The sequence below is a fragment of the Suillus bovinus genome, assembly GCF_016758785.1.
Source record: "Suillus bovinus strain UH-Sbo-P2 chromosome Unknown EDB93scaffold_56, whole genome shotgun sequence".
NCBI lineage: Eukaryota > Fungi > Basidiomycota > Agaricomycetes > Boletales > Suillaceae > Suillus > Suillus bovinus.
Genome location: NW_024542112.1, coordinates 70,204 through 86,198, shown reverse-complemented (window position 1 = coordinate 86,198; position 15,995 = coordinate 70,204). Strand labels below are relative to the sequence as shown.

General features: G+C 47.7%; 7 protein-coding genes and 1 non-coding gene across 8 annotated transcripts; 5 read left to right on the top strand and 3 right to left on the bottom strand.

The window, feature by feature from the left end:
• Positions 1–86: 86 nt before the first annotated feature.
• Positions 87–445, top strand: EDB93DRAFT_1253233 (uncharacterized protein; the record flags this gene model as incomplete). The annotated part of the gene is made up of 3 exons (XM_041453422.1): positions 87–102; positions 157–282; positions 336–445. 3 exons carry the CDS (start codon positions 87–89, stop codon positions 443–445), a joined length of 252 nt encoding a protein of 83 aa, XP_041304798.1.
• A 297-nt stretch (positions 446–742) lies between these two features.
• EDB93DRAFT_711902 (uncharacterized protein) lies at positions 743–1,720 on the top strand. The gene is made up of 3 exons (XM_041457180.1): positions 743–1,170; positions 1,225–1,350; positions 1,406–1,720. The coding sequence occupies exons 1-3, from the start codon at positions 1,149–1,151 to the stop codon at positions 1,522–1,524; spliced, it is 267 nt and encodes an 88-aa protein (XP_041304797.1). The 5' UTR covers positions 743–1,148; the 3' UTR covers positions 1,525–1,720.
• A 14-nt stretch (positions 1,721–1,734) lies between these two features.
• EDB93DRAFT_1164502 (uncharacterized protein) lies at positions 1,735–3,372 on the bottom strand. Its single transcript, XM_041450140.1, is given in 5 exon segments — positions 1,735–2,170; positions 2,220–2,471; positions 2,831–2,832; positions 2,845–3,037; positions 3,087–3,372. The coding sequence occupies 4 exon segments, from the start codon at positions 2,957–2,959 to the stop codon at positions 1,940–1,942; spliced, it is 600 nt and encodes a 199-aa protein (XP_041304796.1). The 5' UTR covers positions 2,960–3,037; positions 3,087–3,372; the 3' UTR covers positions 1,735–1,939.
• Positions 3,373–3,494: 122 nt separating this feature from the next.
• On the top strand, positions 3,495–4,913 carry EDB93DRAFT_1242037 (putative methyltransferase-domain-containing protein; the record flags this gene model as incomplete). The annotated part of the gene is made up of 6 exons (XM_041451961.1): positions 3,495–3,761; positions 3,821–3,879; positions 3,945–4,141; positions 4,198–4,389; positions 4,566–4,699; positions 4,746–4,913. The coding sequence occupies 6 exons, from the start codon at positions 3,495–3,497 to the stop codon at positions 4,911–4,913; spliced, it is 1,017 nt and encodes a 338-aa protein (XP_041304795.1).
• An 862-nt stretch (positions 4,914–5,775) lies between these two features.
• EDB93DRAFT_1242036 (cytochrome P450) lies at positions 5,776–8,159 on the bottom strand (the record flags this gene model as incomplete). Its single annotated transcript, XM_041451960.1, has 14 exons — positions 5,776–5,959; positions 6,014–6,043; positions 6,096–6,218; positions 6,269–6,315; positions 6,366–6,400; positions 6,455–6,544; positions 6,598–6,700; positions 6,754–6,876; positions 6,929–7,184; positions 7,236–7,361; positions 7,420–7,556; positions 7,612–7,708; positions 7,778–7,845; positions 8,037–8,159. The coding sequence occupies 14 exons, from the start codon at positions 8,157–8,159 to the stop codon at positions 5,776–5,778; spliced, it is 1,542 nt and encodes a 513-aa protein (XP_041304794.1).
• Positions 8,160–8,666: 507 nt separating this feature from the next.
• EDB93DRAFT_t87 lies at positions 8,667–8,751 on the top strand. The gene has a single exon. It is a non-coding gene; the product is annotated as a tRNA-Ala (tRNA).
• A 2,529-nt stretch (positions 8,752–11,280) lies between these two features.
• EDB93DRAFT_1253228 (uncharacterized protein) lies at positions 11,281–12,191 on the bottom strand (the record flags this gene model as incomplete). The annotated part of the gene is made up of 2 exons (XM_041453421.1): positions 11,281–11,327; positions 11,408–12,191. The coding sequence occupies 2 exons, from the start codon at positions 12,189–12,191 to the stop codon at positions 11,281–11,283; spliced, it is 831 nt and encodes a 276-aa protein (XP_041304793.1).
• A 556-nt stretch (positions 12,192–12,747) lies between these two features.
• Positions 12,748–15,236, top strand: EDB93DRAFT_1164456 (isocitrate lyase and phosphorylmutase). Its single transcript, XM_041450139.1, has 10 exons — positions 12,748–13,310; positions 13,368–13,535; positions 13,588–13,857; positions 13,908–14,038; positions 14,089–14,238; positions 14,286–14,513; positions 14,571–14,613; positions 14,667–14,722; positions 14,776–14,881; positions 14,938–15,236. The coding sequence occupies exons 1-10, from the start codon at positions 12,868–12,870 to the stop codon at positions 15,035–15,037; spliced, it is 1,695 nt and encodes a 564-aa protein (XP_041304792.1). The 5' UTR covers positions 12,748–12,867; the 3' UTR covers positions 15,038–15,236.
• Positions 15,237–15,995: the final 759 nt, after the last annotated feature.

The window sequence follows — 15,995 nt, the reverse complement described above, 5'->3', positions numbered from 1 at the left end:
GATTCAGCTCATTCTCATTCTCCAAGACTTGGAAGTCCTACACACTTTCTATCTTTTGCAACACTCTTACCCAAATCATAGCAGCGATGTCTAATGATGACCGTACGTTTATTCATCTGTTGGACATGCAGGATGTGCCCGCTCATTGCCCTCCAGACCCGCGCACGGATTTGAACAACGAATTACAGCGGGTTTATGGACCATTTGTATCCCACCATGTCAGGTGGGAGGTTTACTCGCGAGGTCCCGCAAACGCATTGACGTGGTATGCAACTGTCTACAGTAAGGTTGACTTCTAGTCAAAGATGTTGTACACTAACCAATATGTCACGCAGTTAATGATATGAATTACGGCACCGCTTCGTCGCACAACAAAAGTGGAGCTCAGGACGACGCTGCGAGACAAGCACGTGATAACTGGAGACGTGAAAGGTCCAACCAATAAAGCGTGACCGCTGCAATACGCATATGCCATCCTCTCCAGATATCTAGCTACTTCTATTACTCGGTCGTGATACAGTGCTGTATATACTACTAGAAGTGCGCCTGTAGCGGTCCCCTTTCTTCCGTGATACACCGATAGCCTGTTGTGCCTTCTTTCCCATAGTACACGTCCCGGCCAAGCACTGGTTCTTAATACGCTTGATTCCCTGTACAAGCAGACCGAAGTATTTAGGGGTAAAAGCTAAACCTGGAAAGCACGTGATCATGATGCGGCCACTTGTCTGATGTTCTAACTCCAAGGATGATAGCGTAATGGTTGGTGTTATATGCAATCTTTCATGTTATCTCTGCCGCCGATATCAATTTGCTTTCATTACAATGTCCTCTGATACTCAGGCTCAAAGATAACTCAATCCACCTCCGAGTCCGAGTCACAACCTCTCACACTCAATAGCAGACAGCAAGGCCAATAGTAAACGGCAGACACAAACGAACAACTGTAGCGCACCCCACAACTTCGCAAAGCCCAACTTGAACAGCACCAGAAGTCCACCACAACTCATATGTGGCATGTGGGAAATATTGGCAGGACCGGGCATGAACACCGACTCAGAATCATAAACTGACGCCTGTCGTTGCCTTGAGGAATTCTCTTATCTAGTATCATTTCTATTGGAAACACTCATACGCAAATTCTAGCAGTAATGTCTAGCAATTCCTCGGACCGTACGTCCTCTATTATTTGTTCGATATGCAGGATGTGTGCTCATCGACCTTCAGACCCCCGCACGAGATTGAACAACGAATTACAGAGGATTTATGGTCCATCTGCATCTGACCATGTCAGGTGGGAGGTCTATCCGCAAGGTCCTCCCAACGCTTTAACATGGTATGCGACCATCTACAGTACGTTTTGCCTGCAGGAGAGTCAAGGATGCAGATGCTAACATATCATATACAGTCGATGATCTGAATTACAGCTACGCTTCGGCTCCCACCAGAGGTGCCGCTCAGGATGCGGCTGCGCAGCAGGCTTGTGAAAATTTGAAACGAGATAGATCTACCAGAAGCGACTTATGAATTACACCCATCAAGCCTAAAGCATGGCGACTTGAATTCAGTACTGTACATCTATTGTACATAGTTCTATTCCTCATACATACATTTTGCAACCACCGTGCAGTTGTAACACAGTGCTGCTCATGTGAGCAATGCGTTTGTGGATCGATCGACCGATGTGTATCAACTGCAGGTCAGTAGCGCGCCATCGGTTTACTATCACGAGTAACCTTCGACAGTAGTTAGCTGCAATTTATTTTGACAACTTGTCAAGACTATAGAGCGTCTCGTGATAAATTCATATGATAATGAAAAGCGGACAAGTAGCACATGCAAATCATGACCGTCGCACTATATTATTGGTCGTATGTATAAAATAGATCTACAAATCAAACGAATGCCCATGTCAATGACGGAAAGAGAACGATGTCCCACGTCAATTGGCCATCCATTGGCGGTCTTTTCTTCGAGATCGAACCTTCGCCCTGCGCTCGCTCTCCTTGACACGGCGCTCCTGCTCTTTGACATCTACGAACATGTTGCCAACATCAACGAATTTGATTGCTGGGCGTCCAGGACGTTCGACGATAGTCGCCTTTGTCTTGTTCTCAGAAATAGCACTGGCTGATTTGGTGGCAGCATCCAAAATGCCTGGCATGACTGGGTCCTAGTGAATACATTAGCTCACCTGTATATCAAAAGAAAAATAGACAAACCTTGCCCTCAGGCACGGTCTCCCAAAACATCCGCTGGTATCTTTGTCGCGCCCAGTCGAAGCCACCGGCTTCTTCGTCTTCTCGATCAGCCTCCACTGCGTCGTACCTATCACTATCTGTTTTGACCATCTGCTTGTTGGTATCGTACTGCACGGGCACAGGCTTCGATTCCAAGGTGGTAAAAACCTTGGTTTGAGGCACGCCAAGAATACTCTCCATGCCTTGTACAAAACCTGTCTGTACGGATTTACCCTGCAAGAGGTGTGAGTGCTGAGGTTACAAAGGTGCAACGCATGAACTCAGATAAGGTCGAAATGTGGAACCACCAGAAGATGTAAGGCGCTTGAACTGTCCGATTTTTCAAAGAAAGGAAATTGTTACTCACATCCTGCACGTAGTGATGCAATTTTTGGTTGGGAGTCAGTGAGCTGCTCTTCATTGTAATAGTTACAATTTACCTGGGGGAGGTGTAAGCTTAGTTAGTATTTTTCAACATGAAGTGGCAGTAGAAGGAAGATGTAGATCAGTAAGGTGCGTAGATTTAACCATGTATGTGTCTATAAGACTAATCGAATTCACGTTGCTCATCACGTTTTTAAGAAAGGAGGGAAATAACGAGTTCTCACCTTTTTCCACGATTCTTCTAAACCTTTCAGTCGCAGAATGGCATCAATACGTTTGATGCTGAGATGATGTTTGGCAGCCAGAGCGCGTACCGAATTAGCCTCGGGATCAGCCATGTAAGAAAAATAGATATGAGTGCGTAAAGCATCCGAAACAGGTGGAGGGGGACGGAATGATTGGTTGAGAGGAAATGGCTATCAAATAATCAGCATCATCATCATCGTGGTTCTACCCTGAGCGTACCGTTCCAGAGCTAAGCCAATTCCGTGGCGCGGGATCACGGTACTTGTGACCGGCACCTGCTATCCAGTCTTCGTATGAAGGAGTTCGAGAGGTTTCGGCATCGCCTGGTAGGTTGAGGCCCTCTAGAATAGCCTCGCCAATGGCATCATCTTCGGCGTCCGCCTCCAAAAATTCATCCTTTCTTGCGACGAAAGACTGGAAGAATGTTCTACGCGGACATCTGCTTACAGATGGTAAATGCAAGGTGCGCTGAGGTGATGAAGCTAATATACGCAAACGAGTGAACATTTGGGCACAGAACGCGCAAAAAATTTGAGGCATTTCTGGTCGACATCACGTGAGTACTCTAGGGCAGGTCTCAGTTTCAGCCTGCAGGGCAGCCTCTTCACGTTTATCAGATGATTGACGATGTCTATGATATTCACCAACGGTGTATGCTATGGAAATGACAACGGACTGTTAGCTTTACTGAAGGGATATTCTGCATTGATTCCTCCACTCCATCTTAAATTTCCTGTTCAATGTTCATTTACTGAGGTACACACTTTTCTTTTACACCAGGTTTTGCTCGACCAGCACTTGGAGCAGTATCCACCTTCTGGGAGATACCAGCATTCATTTTGGAAGTGGGCAATTGAACACCTCGAACGAATGGACAAAGACTCGGACGAAGAGGTTAGCTATGGCAGTACAACCCAGCTGAGAAGGCAACTCATTCACAATTGCACATAAAGGACGGCGAGATCGACACACGAATTTATGACCGTTATTTATTCCTTATGTCGGGTTCAATGTAGGTTTATCTTCCACGAGAATGTTGTGAGAATGTACCTCTAATAATCATTCCCTACTACACAGCGGTCCTGGTGCTCCCCCACCGGACTCATATATGACATATTACTGGAAGCCTTCAAGTTCACTTGGTTCTGCCAATAGAAACAGTCACGAGACCATAACATTACTCGAGTCTCGCACCACCATCGAGAGCGGAACGACAGGGCTTAGGACCTGGTATGCAAGCTTCGTCCTTGCCAGTTATCTCATTGTGAATGCCGGTATGGTAGACACAATGTGCTATTCCTTGACCTTCATATTTTTTTTATGCAACTAGACATTATTCGTGATCAAACGGTCCTCGAGCTTGGTTGCGGATCTGGTTTTCTTGGGATTATTGTGGCGACAATACAACAAAAATTTAACGAGCGTCATCAATCACGTCGTCAGCCGTTGCCTGCAGTACTGCTGACTGATGTGAATGCCGCAGTGCTTTCAAGGTGTCGCGACAATATCCAACTTCGTTGCAGTAAGTGACCCCAGTTAACATTCAGAACGTTCATTTTTGTAGCTCTTTGACGGATAAGTCAGGTTAATGTACTCGGCCTCGCACCTTTTCAGTTTTCTTTTTTTTCTGTCTTGGTTGCCTCGGTCAACTCATACCGTATTTTGAACGTGCTGTCCTTGCTTACCACTGTCGCGTAGATCAGTCATCAAATCACCCAAATATCACCTTCTCCACTCTTGACTGGTTCGATGCCCTTTCCCTACCCGGTGAGAACGTGATGAAAGCATTTTTATCCAAAGCGAACGTGGGCGTTGTGATTGGTGCTGATGTAGTAAGATTCAAATTTGCCGCTACGTGACTGCCACTAACCTAGCCAGGTATTTGACCCAATTCTGGTCCCACCTCTAGTTGCAACATTGCGCCTTGCACTTTCCTTCGAGAGCACTCGAATGGTAGTGGTGGCGCTAACAGTCAGAAATGAGCAGACTCTTGCGCATTTTGTGACAGAGGCCGGTGAGCAGTCCTCGACCTTTGTCGTGTGGTGAATCTAATATTCAAGTCATCTAGTAAAAGAACTTCGTGTGGAGGAAGTGCCTCACACTTTCACCTCAGCTACATACTTTGATCTGGATACCGCTGGAGTGGATACTGGTCTTGATGTGAAGATATTCAAATTCACGCTCCGCAACTCGGCGTCATAATTAAATGCGCGTTGTATTCTACAAAAGAGTTACTCTCGGATAACACCATTCGACCTTCACTCACTCGGCCAGTCATACAATGTCACGTAGTAGTCTCCTAGGGCAACTACATACATGATTTAGCTGGTGACAGACCAACGCTCTGTTACACCCCAAGCTCTATCCATTGCACACGTGCAACCAACTCCCACCTAAAGTGAGCTCAGAACACCACGTTGTCATACATGGTTCAAGTGCCCACGTAGCTTTACCCAGATCCGGGTTACCTGATTGCGAAATCATTCAACGGGATCTTGTATCTTTGTCCGCTTGGCGTTAAGACCTTGAACATCCTGACCCAACTTAAGCACCGAACCAAGTTGAATGCGGCCTGTTTGAGCAAAATGAGACAAACAACGATGATAATGTATACTGTAGTTCATAATCGCATCAAGGATATTTACAAATTGCGAGTCCTGGAGGGATGGATGCACCGATATATATATATATTTCCTTTTTTTTTGAATCCAACTTATGTCCTTCGGAGAGTAGCGCTTTGTGCAGGACAGTACGTTCCAGTCCAAGGGACGCCTGGCGTCCTGATCGCATTGTTGGGTGCGCGAATGTCTTGGTGCGATGCATGCCCCCACCAGTCCACCGTTCCCGCACCTATATTGTTTTTTTTCGTTGGGAACTAGTCCTTCGTCTCTCTAGGAATCAAAGTTTCTCATGAATAATGCTGCATCAGGCGCCTGAGCTCTGATTCCGGAATCCTAGTCTCGAACTCGATTGGGCACCGCGGGGTATCCAACGCCACCCCAGTCATGAATCCCATGTCATTTAACGGCTTCGTAGGATCCAGAGTGAGCTTGAAGGCCCATAAGATGAGGAGCGAGTTGATAAACATCGATCTGTGTGGACCAAAGTGAGTTGGGAAGACGATGTGCGTGAAGGGGTAGCTTTACCTGTTCGCGACATGTTGGCCGGGGCATACGCTGAAAGTGATGTCATGAGTCAATGAATGAATAGTTGCAAGGCGGTGCTCACCGCCGACCAAAGCCAAAGAGGACGAATTTCAGATCGTCTCTCAGGCGACCTTGGTCGTCAATCCAGCGCTGAGGCTTGAACGACTCAGGCTCTGGGTAGACGTCAGGATCACGAGAGATCGACCTAAGACAATGACCGTCAGATCCCTTGGTATCTCGAGGCACGATGCTTACCAATGGTCGCCATATAACGTAGTCCCAGCTGGAATGCAATATTTTTCCTGATGGGCCGTATCACGATTCGTGCAATAAGCTGTTAAAGATTACTTGCCCATATCACGTCGTGAGTTGTCCGGTGAGCCAATGCTGCGGTATTAATTTTGTGAGTTATGTCTAGGAACCAAACGAGAAGATACCCACCACCCGTAGGCAAGATTGGTCTCCATCTTAAAGCCTCAGAGATAAATGCTTGCAGGCGAGGAAGGGATTCTTTGTCGGCGAACGTCGGCGCTTTAGTGCAAAAGATATTAAATAATAGCACTGCAATAGTGAGTCAAAGCTACCTTGGTGCCTTCCGGTGACTGCATCGAGTTCAGCCTGAACTTTGGCTTGCTCCTCGGGGAAACATGCAGCTGCCAAGAGTACTGTGCATATTGCCGCAGAAGTCTCCCGCCTTATTTCAGCCAAATATATTTGGAGGCAACAAGACAGCACATTACCGTGCTGGTACCAGCTCCAAAGAAGACACCACCAAGAAAGGCCATCTCGGTCTCTGTCAAACCATGGAGATGGTCATTTTCTAGCATATAACTCATGAACGAAGGGCCAAAGTCCGCGTCCTTCTGCCATGAAATAGCTCAAACATGAGGTGAAGACCGAGAAGGGAGTGCATACCATTTTCTCTTTCACGAGATTCAGCCGGCCAATGTTGAGTTTCTTTTCCCTTTCAAACCCCTGTTTCAAGTCTCGCGCATACCAAGGAAGATATTTGAGCCATGGGATGAAGTCTACTAGGTAAGCGCCGGGAAGCGCGACCATTGACCTGATAATGAACTGAAGGCGTCGACGAAGCGCAATGACTTCGGGATCTGTTGCAGATGTTGGGGCAGTCTTCCCATATGCAACTTTCATGATTGTTGTTGAACTATAACTTCAACTCGCCTGTAAGTACTATAGTATGATCATCACCAAAAGCGCTTACGTTGTCACGTGGTCCTCGAAGTTGTGTGGATCATGGAGAATGTCGAGAACTGTGTTTCTTGCGTGTGACATCTGCAGGGGCTCATACGCCTCAGCTGCTGTAGGCTGTAGATGCGAGTGAAGTGCTCTGTGTCACGTTGAAAAGTAAGATAAACGAGGGAAAGTAAATATCGCAGACTATTGACCTACGCATCCGACGGACTCTGTCCCCAAATGGTGAAAATGCGATATTCAGTCCGCCATTAAATAACTCTCCAACAGCAATATTGCGAGGACGGTCACGTGTAAATCTCCCCTGGTTCTCCATAATATCCATGGCTGCCTGCGACAAATCGTTGAGCCTAGATATCGAGATTCAGCATGTACCAGGGACCGACTTTGTAACGGCCGATAATAACGACCCTTGCGAATTTTGACCGAATGGTGACCACAGGACCGTATTTTTCAATCCATCCTGCTATAGTGAGGGATGGTCTCATCGGCGATAGGACACAAATCAGCGTTTGACGTTCAAAAGCCAATAAGGCGAATGAAATAAATTACAGGAATTGCGGCAATGCGTGTCCAGTAAGTCTCCAGGTGGGAGGGGAAGGTGGGAGAGGGAGATTGCTCTTTGATTTAGCAAGGCACACCCAAGTAATTACTCCTACGACAAGGAGACAAGCTGCAGCACTGGGGACGAGCTGTGTGTTTAAATTGTCAGCAATGCGCAGGATCAGGTAGTTTGAGCATTGTTGATAGGGTGAAAAGATGGGATTAGAGGGAACTCGCTGTAAGTCACAAAGAGTAATCCTTTAAGTACCCTGGGGCCTGGGCCCATAGGTGGGAATATGATCCTGAAGATGGTCATTCGATTGTGCAGATATATCATAATCATTTTTCTAGGAAAGACAACTTCGGATGAGTTCGCCGGTGCTGCCGGCATGTGATGATTCGCGTACTACCGCTTGGTAGCACCTAGTAACCAGCACCACCATCAACGATCACAAATCATACCATCCCATTGCACAACAGTGACAGAGTGGCGGGACCTTCCGGCAAGGCTAGACAGAGCAGGTTTGTACAGACTCAGAGGTGGAGCCTGTAGGCCTAGACTCCTGCTAGCGCATACGATGTGCACATCATCGAAAGCAGCCTGGGGTTCCTCCGCTCTCTTGAGAGCAGGGCTGACCTGTCTAACACTCGGAAGAAGACAATGACGTGGACAATGTCCTGTAGTAGCCTATACTTGGTGCGAGTGATTGCACAGGAATCAGGAGTCAGTCTCGGATGAAAGATTGAAGAAAGGCGGCAGATATTAAAATGTGTGGATGTAATACTACCGTTGCAAATGCTACCGGTCCATCAAGAAGGAACGACTGTATGGTGACCCAAACGATTGGTCGAGGTGTAACTGGCGGGAAATAGTAAACTATTACCCAATTATAAGCAAGGGCGCTTAGCGCAGTGGTAGCGCGTATGCTTTGCACGAGCATCCGAATTGTATAAGGTCCAGGGTTCAATCCCCTGAGCGTCCATTTTTTTTTCTTTGTCCTCATACCTTTTTTTTTATTGACCACGTCGATGTAGTGAGACCGGCAAACTTTGTTTCATCGAAAGTAAACACGAAACCAAGATAGCACAAGAGTACATGACGGACAGTAATTCGTACGATTTGAAGTTCAATGGAGACGGAGAATGAAATATACAGTGAAACCATACTAATACAAGAACTACACTCTGCTCGAGTGGCACTTTCGTCTTCATACAGTCCATGACACCATCCTTCAAATCTTTGAACATATTCGTAGAACACTTCGACGACGTGTTTTGCAACAGCGTCGTCGACCTCCGCGCAAATAACGCTCTTGGAACCGAAGACGGTAGACCAGCTGCGAGGTGAATGACTTCGTCAGGCGTCTCCTCATCGCCGACGGCGGTATGACATGCCGATAAGAACGAGAACTCGGCATGCAGATTATCTTTCTCCATGATATCGAGCAGCATCCGATGATCATCTCATGTCGAAATGAGAATTGTGAGACAGGGTCCTGCTTGCCATGGCAAGCAAGATGTGCCCAAATGTTCTCCTGCAAAGTTCCGAGTGCACACGCTCGTGTGGGTGCGTAGCCAGAAGCAGTGGTGTGCTTGGCCATCGCAGGGACAAGCTTCTGGATAAGCTCGAGCTCGCTGTCGACAGCCAAGAGACCCTTGCCTTGCACCCGGTCGACCTTATCCGATCGCCACGAAGGACGGAGGCACACGCTTCTTCACCATCTGTCTAAATCTGATGAGAGCCGAAAGTGTCTGTGTGTAAGAACATGACTAGCGGCATGGAGATCAATACACGTGAAAGCCGCAGTTGGATAGAGATTCGAGAGCGGTGCTTAAGTTTCAGGATGAGATTGAGGACGTTGATAATGGGTAGCATGATCTTGTCCTTACTCGCAACGAGGATATGACAGGGCCATGGCGGGCTGCTGCTTGCATACAACGGTGGAAGCAGAAATCGCGAGAACGCTTGATGATTACTACTGCAGCTTCCCATTGCTTTGCAAGTCTCATATAGTTCCATCGTTGCTCGGTCAGCGGCAACTCGGTTTGTGCTACCTGCTGAAACCTGGGCATCAGAAAGGTGTTTACCGGGTTCGAAGAGTGTGAGCTAGGTGGGGAGTCATCGACTCAAGGTCCTCGAGTGGACTCCGCAGGCGAGAGGCCAGCGAACATTGTTGGCCACGACCCTGCTCTATGAGTTCGATTGCGCGTCGTATATCGTCACGGCGGATGGCACATGATGTTGCAGCTACAGGCAGCAATCTAGCACCACTGAATGCAGCGGCAGCTTCGCGTTGCGAAAAGGTCGAAACAAGTATTGTGGACCTCTAGCGCAGATGTATAATTGTGCCGCTCCGCGAGGCAGTTCCGGGCTGTTTATGATGCGGTATGGAAAGCCCTGAGTAGGGTGTCTCGATGCCAATCTGAAGTTCTCCACGACAAGTAACAGGTCGACATGGTTGCGTTGTACTTGGTAACGAGACAGATAAGTTTCCTGCACGCATGTGGCTTAAGGGTGCGGTGAAGACAAAATCGTTGATGATTTTTGACACAGACTACGAGGCAAGGGACCGCTGTCCATAGACTCATCTGGGTTTGAATTTGGATGTCGAGCTGACGTGAGCTTTTTGCCTTCGCGCGTCTACTAGCTATTGTTATTTTTATTGTGTTCCATCTATCACTGCCTGCGATCATTCCGGGCCTGGATAGTGAGGCCTTGGGGGTCCGGCTTCGTTGATATCACAGCACCACGCATCTCCGAGGCCGCTCCAACTTCTTCCAGACACTCATCATATGGCCGTATCAAATCTGTTCTCAAGATCTTGCGAGAAGGTCGTATATATTACTTCTCGACTCAATCCTTGAGATCGAACTTGGATCGCATATACAACTACTCTAAAGGGAAACTCTACAGAAAAAATGGTCATCGACATTATCAGTGGAAACCAAAGGGTCTTGTCGAATGCTAGGAAGTCAAACGAGTTACTCTCTATCGTTAGCTTTTTCCGGTGGAACGCCAGCTGTAGACTCCGAGATTGTTAGAGACACAGATGCGGGTCACGCACGATTTACCAAATACATACTCACTGGGAATCACCCGTGCAAGAAGAAGGAGTCCCAGTGAAACTGGCGCGCCCATTACGAATCTCAGCGCCAACTGACTTTTAATCACCGTATTTCCAAGGAATGGACGGAAACTTCCCTGGATAGGGGCCGTTTAGCAACGGGAGGATTATCGTCGCACGCTCCCAGCGTCTCGCCCAATCTGCGAAGTTCTCTGGATAGAATTTCTGGCGATATATGTGGGTGATAAGTAGGAAATGGATGAGTGGTATACCTATTGGTAAACTAAGGTCCATATGTGGTACTGAATCATAAATGAATGCAGGGCAGATACGATCGCGGCATAGACGGAGAACTCTTCCAGGAGTTGCATCATGTTCCTAGAGCAGAAGAAGTACATGCGGAAATGGAATATGCGAGTACTTGTTACCAGGCACTATACCCTATGCTTAATAGTACGCAGGCCATGGCGACACCACATATAATTGAGATATTTCTAGACCCGAGATTCGACGTATCTAAACACAAATCAGCCATCATAACAAGACAGGAACAAAGTAAACTTGAAGTACTCACCAGGGGAATCGGTCATTAAGGGCGCACTGAGCATCATATTCCGAGGATGTAGTTTCGAATGTGATACAAAGTCGCGGTGCCGGTTCAGGTCTAGGGCGAGCTGGACCGTGCATAATAATTCATCATCCGAGGACCCGTCGGAGGTCCTTGCAGACATGGGAATAATCCAAAGTTCATCTTCCAGCTTCCAGGCCCTCGTTCTTGAAGGTGCGACACAGCACTGAAACTGTCGTAGAACCTTCCAGACTAAAGCATCAATCTCCTTGGCACCAGCACGCGATGCCACCATCTCCTCTATTTCACGCGTATAAGGCGAGGGCGACACGTACGTTACGGCAACTTGACGCAAGTGAGTCATGAAGTAGGGCGGCGGATCATAATCAGCTATGGGAGACCGGATTTTGGCATCGACGCATGCATCTGAACTCCACCGATTACGCGCACGAGCGATCTCTGGCCGCCCCCTAATCTTGGCACACCAACAACCGCCTGTGACCCTGATTTCAGGCCAGTCTGACGCGTTTTGACCGTAAACTTGAAGATTATAGGCTTTGCAGCTGTCACAAAGGTCATCCAAGGCGCTCTGTAAGCTCTGGTTAAGCGATCCGAGTAAGGAGGCTGAAAGTGTGAGATGCAGATGGGTGAGGATACGAAGGCGGATCTCGGTGGGCAGCATAAGAGGTAGACGCGACGTTGTAGTGAATTCTGGAGATACGTATGCAAGGACAGCGTGTATGAGTGTAAGTCGAGTGACTCGCAAGCAGCTAGATGAAGGGGACTCCATGGGAGATAAAGTCAAGCCTGGTGGATGAATATAAATCCAAGGAAACAATGAGTTGAAATACGGCGTTCAGTGTGCGGATATAAAGCCTCGAGGAAGGGACATGAGGTGAGCTATTTGAATGGACAGAAAACAAATATCCAACGAAAGCATCATATCTCCTTCTTCGAGATCGGCAACATCGTAGAAGCACACACACACGGTCACAAGATAGTACTTACATCTCTCAAGTTCCCACCCATGAAACCCGACGGTGTTTTCGACTAGATACATAATGTGCCAGTCAGAGGGAGAACAAGGAGGAACCCACTTTCGACATCATACTTCGGCAGAAAGCGATTCGAAGGCACAGATCAGCAACTAGCTTCTCTATCAAATCGTTGTCTCTGGCCGGAGTATACCTGACGACCACCCACTGGAAGGACCCGCCAGTTACAACCTGAACTCGCTTTTGGGGTGCTTTTCACTCCCAACTATTTTAGATTGGCTTGTTGAGTCATGTAGTCAGGAGATTAAAATCAACTTCTGTTGTGGTAAGTCGGTTGTCGTGATGGAAGTTCCTTCATAGCCACAGTACCCGATAGATCCCCATTCGTAACCCTAACCTCAATCTAGGTTTCGGTCATCCGTCAGCGCTTTAACATCATTTCTCATCATCTCACGACACCATCCCGTTAGAATGATTCTCCTTCGTCCACCGACAGGCAGGGTGCTTAGGCTAGGCACCTCAGTACGTCCGATGTCTTCGCTTCCTACCCTGCCACTTCACCCGCCATCTTTAGCTGAGCAAACCGCTGCCTTCGATGCTCGCGTCCGAGATGTCTCCGCTTTCTTTTCCTTGCCTCGATTTGCTTCCACCACCCGTCCATACACCGCTCATGATGTAGCGCTAAAGCAGGGTTCTGCCCCTGTTCTTCCCCTGCCATCCACACTCCTTGCCAACAAGCTCTTCGCCTTGTTCACCGAGGCAGCTTCTAAAGGTCAACCTGTGCCCACCATGGGTGCTATTGACCCGGCTCAAATGACCCAAATGGCAAGGCATCAACAAGTCCTATATGTTTCTGGTTGGGCTACAAGTTCTCTGCTAACTACCGGCAATAATGAAGTCGGTCCTGATTTTGGGTAATGACGTGCCGGATCATGTGCATGCTCGCGCTCTTCTCATCTATATCGTATTAGAGATTACCCTTATACAACCGTACCAAACCAAGTTCACCGCCTTTTCCGTGCACAGCAACTTCATGACCGGAAGCATTATGATGAACGTATGTCCGCATTGCTGGAAAAGCGTGCAGAGATTCCATACATCGACTATTTACGACCAATTATTGCGGATGGAGATACTGGGTAGAAGGCACGCACCTTACCTGGTCTTCATATCTAACTCACAACGTCTCAGTCATGGAGGGACCTCTGCTGTCATGAAACTCACCAAGCTCTTTGCCGAGTCAGGTGCTTCAGCCATACATTTCGAGGACCAACTTCATGGTGGAAAGAAGTGCGGACACCTTGCAGGGAAGGTTCTTGTTCCCCCAAGCACACATGTATCGCGGCTTGTTGCGGCTCGTTTCCAACTTGATATGCTTCTATCTCCGATGTTGCTCATTGGCCGCACTGATGCTGAAAGTGGCAGGCTCCTTTCTACCAGCATCGATCCTGCTGATCACCCGTAAGTCCCAATTTTAGAACCTGGTGTCAGTCTGAAATAAGTCACCTTAGATATATCCTCGGTACTACGACGCAAGGACAACCTCTCAGCGAAACTCTTGCGCGAGCCACAAGCAGTGCGGATGCAGCAAGAATTGAGAAGGAATGGGATTCACTGAACGAGTTGATCACTTTTAATCAAGGCACGTATTTATCACCGTCTTCTGTCCGCCACATTGAGTATGTGGCATAGCCGTCGAACGAGTGTTATTGTCTAGCAGTAGTTCCAACCCACGCGGCGTGTTCGAGCAGTACAAGAAGGCAGTGGCCGGTAAATCAAACTTCGAAGCACGTCACATTGCTCGGGAGGCTGTTGGCCAAGATATCAACTGGAGCTGGGACCGTGAGTACAGCTGCCAATGCTTCGAGGTCTTCACTCATTTTTGGCAGTCCCTCGCACACCTGAAGGCTTCTATCGAACCACTGGTGGCCTTCAGGCAGCCATTGACCGTGCCCTTGTGTATGCACCTTACGCAGACCTGTTGTGGCTGGAAACTGGTAAGCCAGATTTAACGGAGGCCAGAACCTTTGCGAGAAAGATCCGAGAGAAATACCCTGGCAAATGGTTTGTATACAATCTGAGCCCTAGTTTCAACTGGTCGCAGGCAGGGTTTAGCGGTACGTTACTCCCCAATACTAGTCTTCGTTGTCTGAGAGCACGAGCGGCTTGAGCAGACGCAGATCTCAAGAACTTTATATGGGAACTCGGAAAGGAAGGGTGCGATACATAATATTTTACTTCAAATGGGCTTGCCTCATCGATGAACCCAGATTTGTTTTGCCACTAATTTCCCTTGCTGGGCTTCACAGCAATGCTGCTGCTACTGGTGTGTTCCCTCCTGAATGCTAACACCCTGTCGCTTACTGGATATCCACCCAGCCGAGCTCGCTGCACGGTTCAAGGAAGATGGTATGCTTGCTTATGTGGAGCTTGTGCAACGCAAGGAGAAGGAAATCGGTTGTGATGTCCTCACCCATCAGAAGTGGTTCGTGTCCCTTTCCAGGTTCTGCTCCCGATGTGTTCTCAACGTTAATGATGCAGGAGCGGAGCCAACTACCTTGATTCGATCATTCAGACTGTATCCGCGGGATCGTCAAGCACGTCTGCTATTGGGAAGGACTCGACGGAACATGATTTCTAATCCTTGACCGATCCGTACTGTGTAGACAGAAGGATATATACTAATTGGACATGAAGAAGCTGTTAAACGCGGAGATGCTTCTACTTGCGGTACCTTGTGTGCTAGTCCCATACCAGCCCCAGAGAATCAAGAGTGATCTTCGATTACATGCCAATGTCGTTTATGCTGGAAGAGCTTACGCAGGATGCAGTGTCTTGGCAAGCATGCGTCCGTCCAACACCGCGGTCTGACGAATGTCCCAGAAAAATGCTAGCATGCTTAAAAGATGCTAGGAATCGATGTTAGTAACCTAAATTTACAGCTCAATAACGAATTCCACATAAAAGCGCACTCGGACCCTGCTCTTATGAAATGAGAGAACCATGGTCATCACATCAGAACATTAATGCACGGCCAAGTACCGATGCCGTCTACTCTGAGTAGGAGGTTATACCTCTTTACCCGCGAAAATATCAATTTTTGATGATCCGTTTGGAGCTGAGATGGGGAAAAAACCTGAGTGCCCCTGTACCTATCCAGCGCGTCGTGCCTCCTCTGATATTGTTGTTGATGCTAACTTGATGGTCGCTGCAAGGACGTTTAACAAGAAAGATGTGTTTATTCCAGATACGACGGTCACGGATCAGTATTTCAATTGGGGAGCATGCGACTAGTCCTGGGCTTGATGAACCGTTATCGTAATACACTACAAAGTCGTCGTGTGACCATTGGTCTACTGATCTGTGAAGGCCCATCGGGCTTTCAGCGCTCAGCTGCTACAAGCACCATGGACCATGGCTATATTGAATGCTTCGTGATCATGTCATTGTATGATGATTCTTGCCTCTATGCACTTAGCATCATGATATCTATGCCAGACTGCCGAGTTTGTTATTTTTGTCCAAGTGTAATCCAGTTGTATGCAATGAAAGCAATAATAAGATATGGTAATGAAGTAAAGCGACGATATATAATGTAA

Excerpts from the sequence above, each read along its gene's own strand:
- EDB93DRAFT_1164502 (XM_041450140.1), bottom strand. The coding sequence starts at position 2,959 with ATGGCTGATCCCGAGGCTAATTCGGTACGCGCTCTGGCTGCCAAACAT. Across the intron at positions 2,171-2,219 it reads AGACCGTGCCTGAGGGCAAG|GACCCAGTCATGCCAGGCAT; the intron begins GTTTGTCTATTT and ends TGTATTCACTAG.
- EDB93DRAFT_711902 (XM_041457180.1), top strand. The coding sequence starts at position 1,149 with ATGTCTAGCAATTCCTCGGACC. Across the intron at positions 1,171-1,224 it reads GTCTAGCAATTCCTCGGACC|ACCCCCGCACGAGATTGAAC; the intron begins GTACGTCCTCTA and ends ATCGACCTTCAG. Across the intron at positions 1,351-1,405 it reads ATGGTATGCGACCATCTACA|TCGATGATCTGAATTACAGC; the intron begins GTACGTTTTGCC and ends TATCATATACAG.
- EDB93DRAFT_1164456 (XM_041450139.1), top strand. The coding sequence starts at position 12,868 with ATGATTCTCCTTCGTCCACCGACAGGCAGGGTGCTTAGGCTAGGCACC. Across the intron at positions 13,536-13,587 it reads ATTGCGGATGGAGATACTGG|TCATGGAGGGACCTCTGCTG; the intron begins GTAGAAGGCACG and ends ACAACGTCTCAG. Across the intron at positions 14,039-14,088 it reads GTTGATCACTTTTAATCAAG|CCGTCGAACGAGTGTTATTG; the intron begins GCACGTATTTAT and ends TATGTGGCATAG.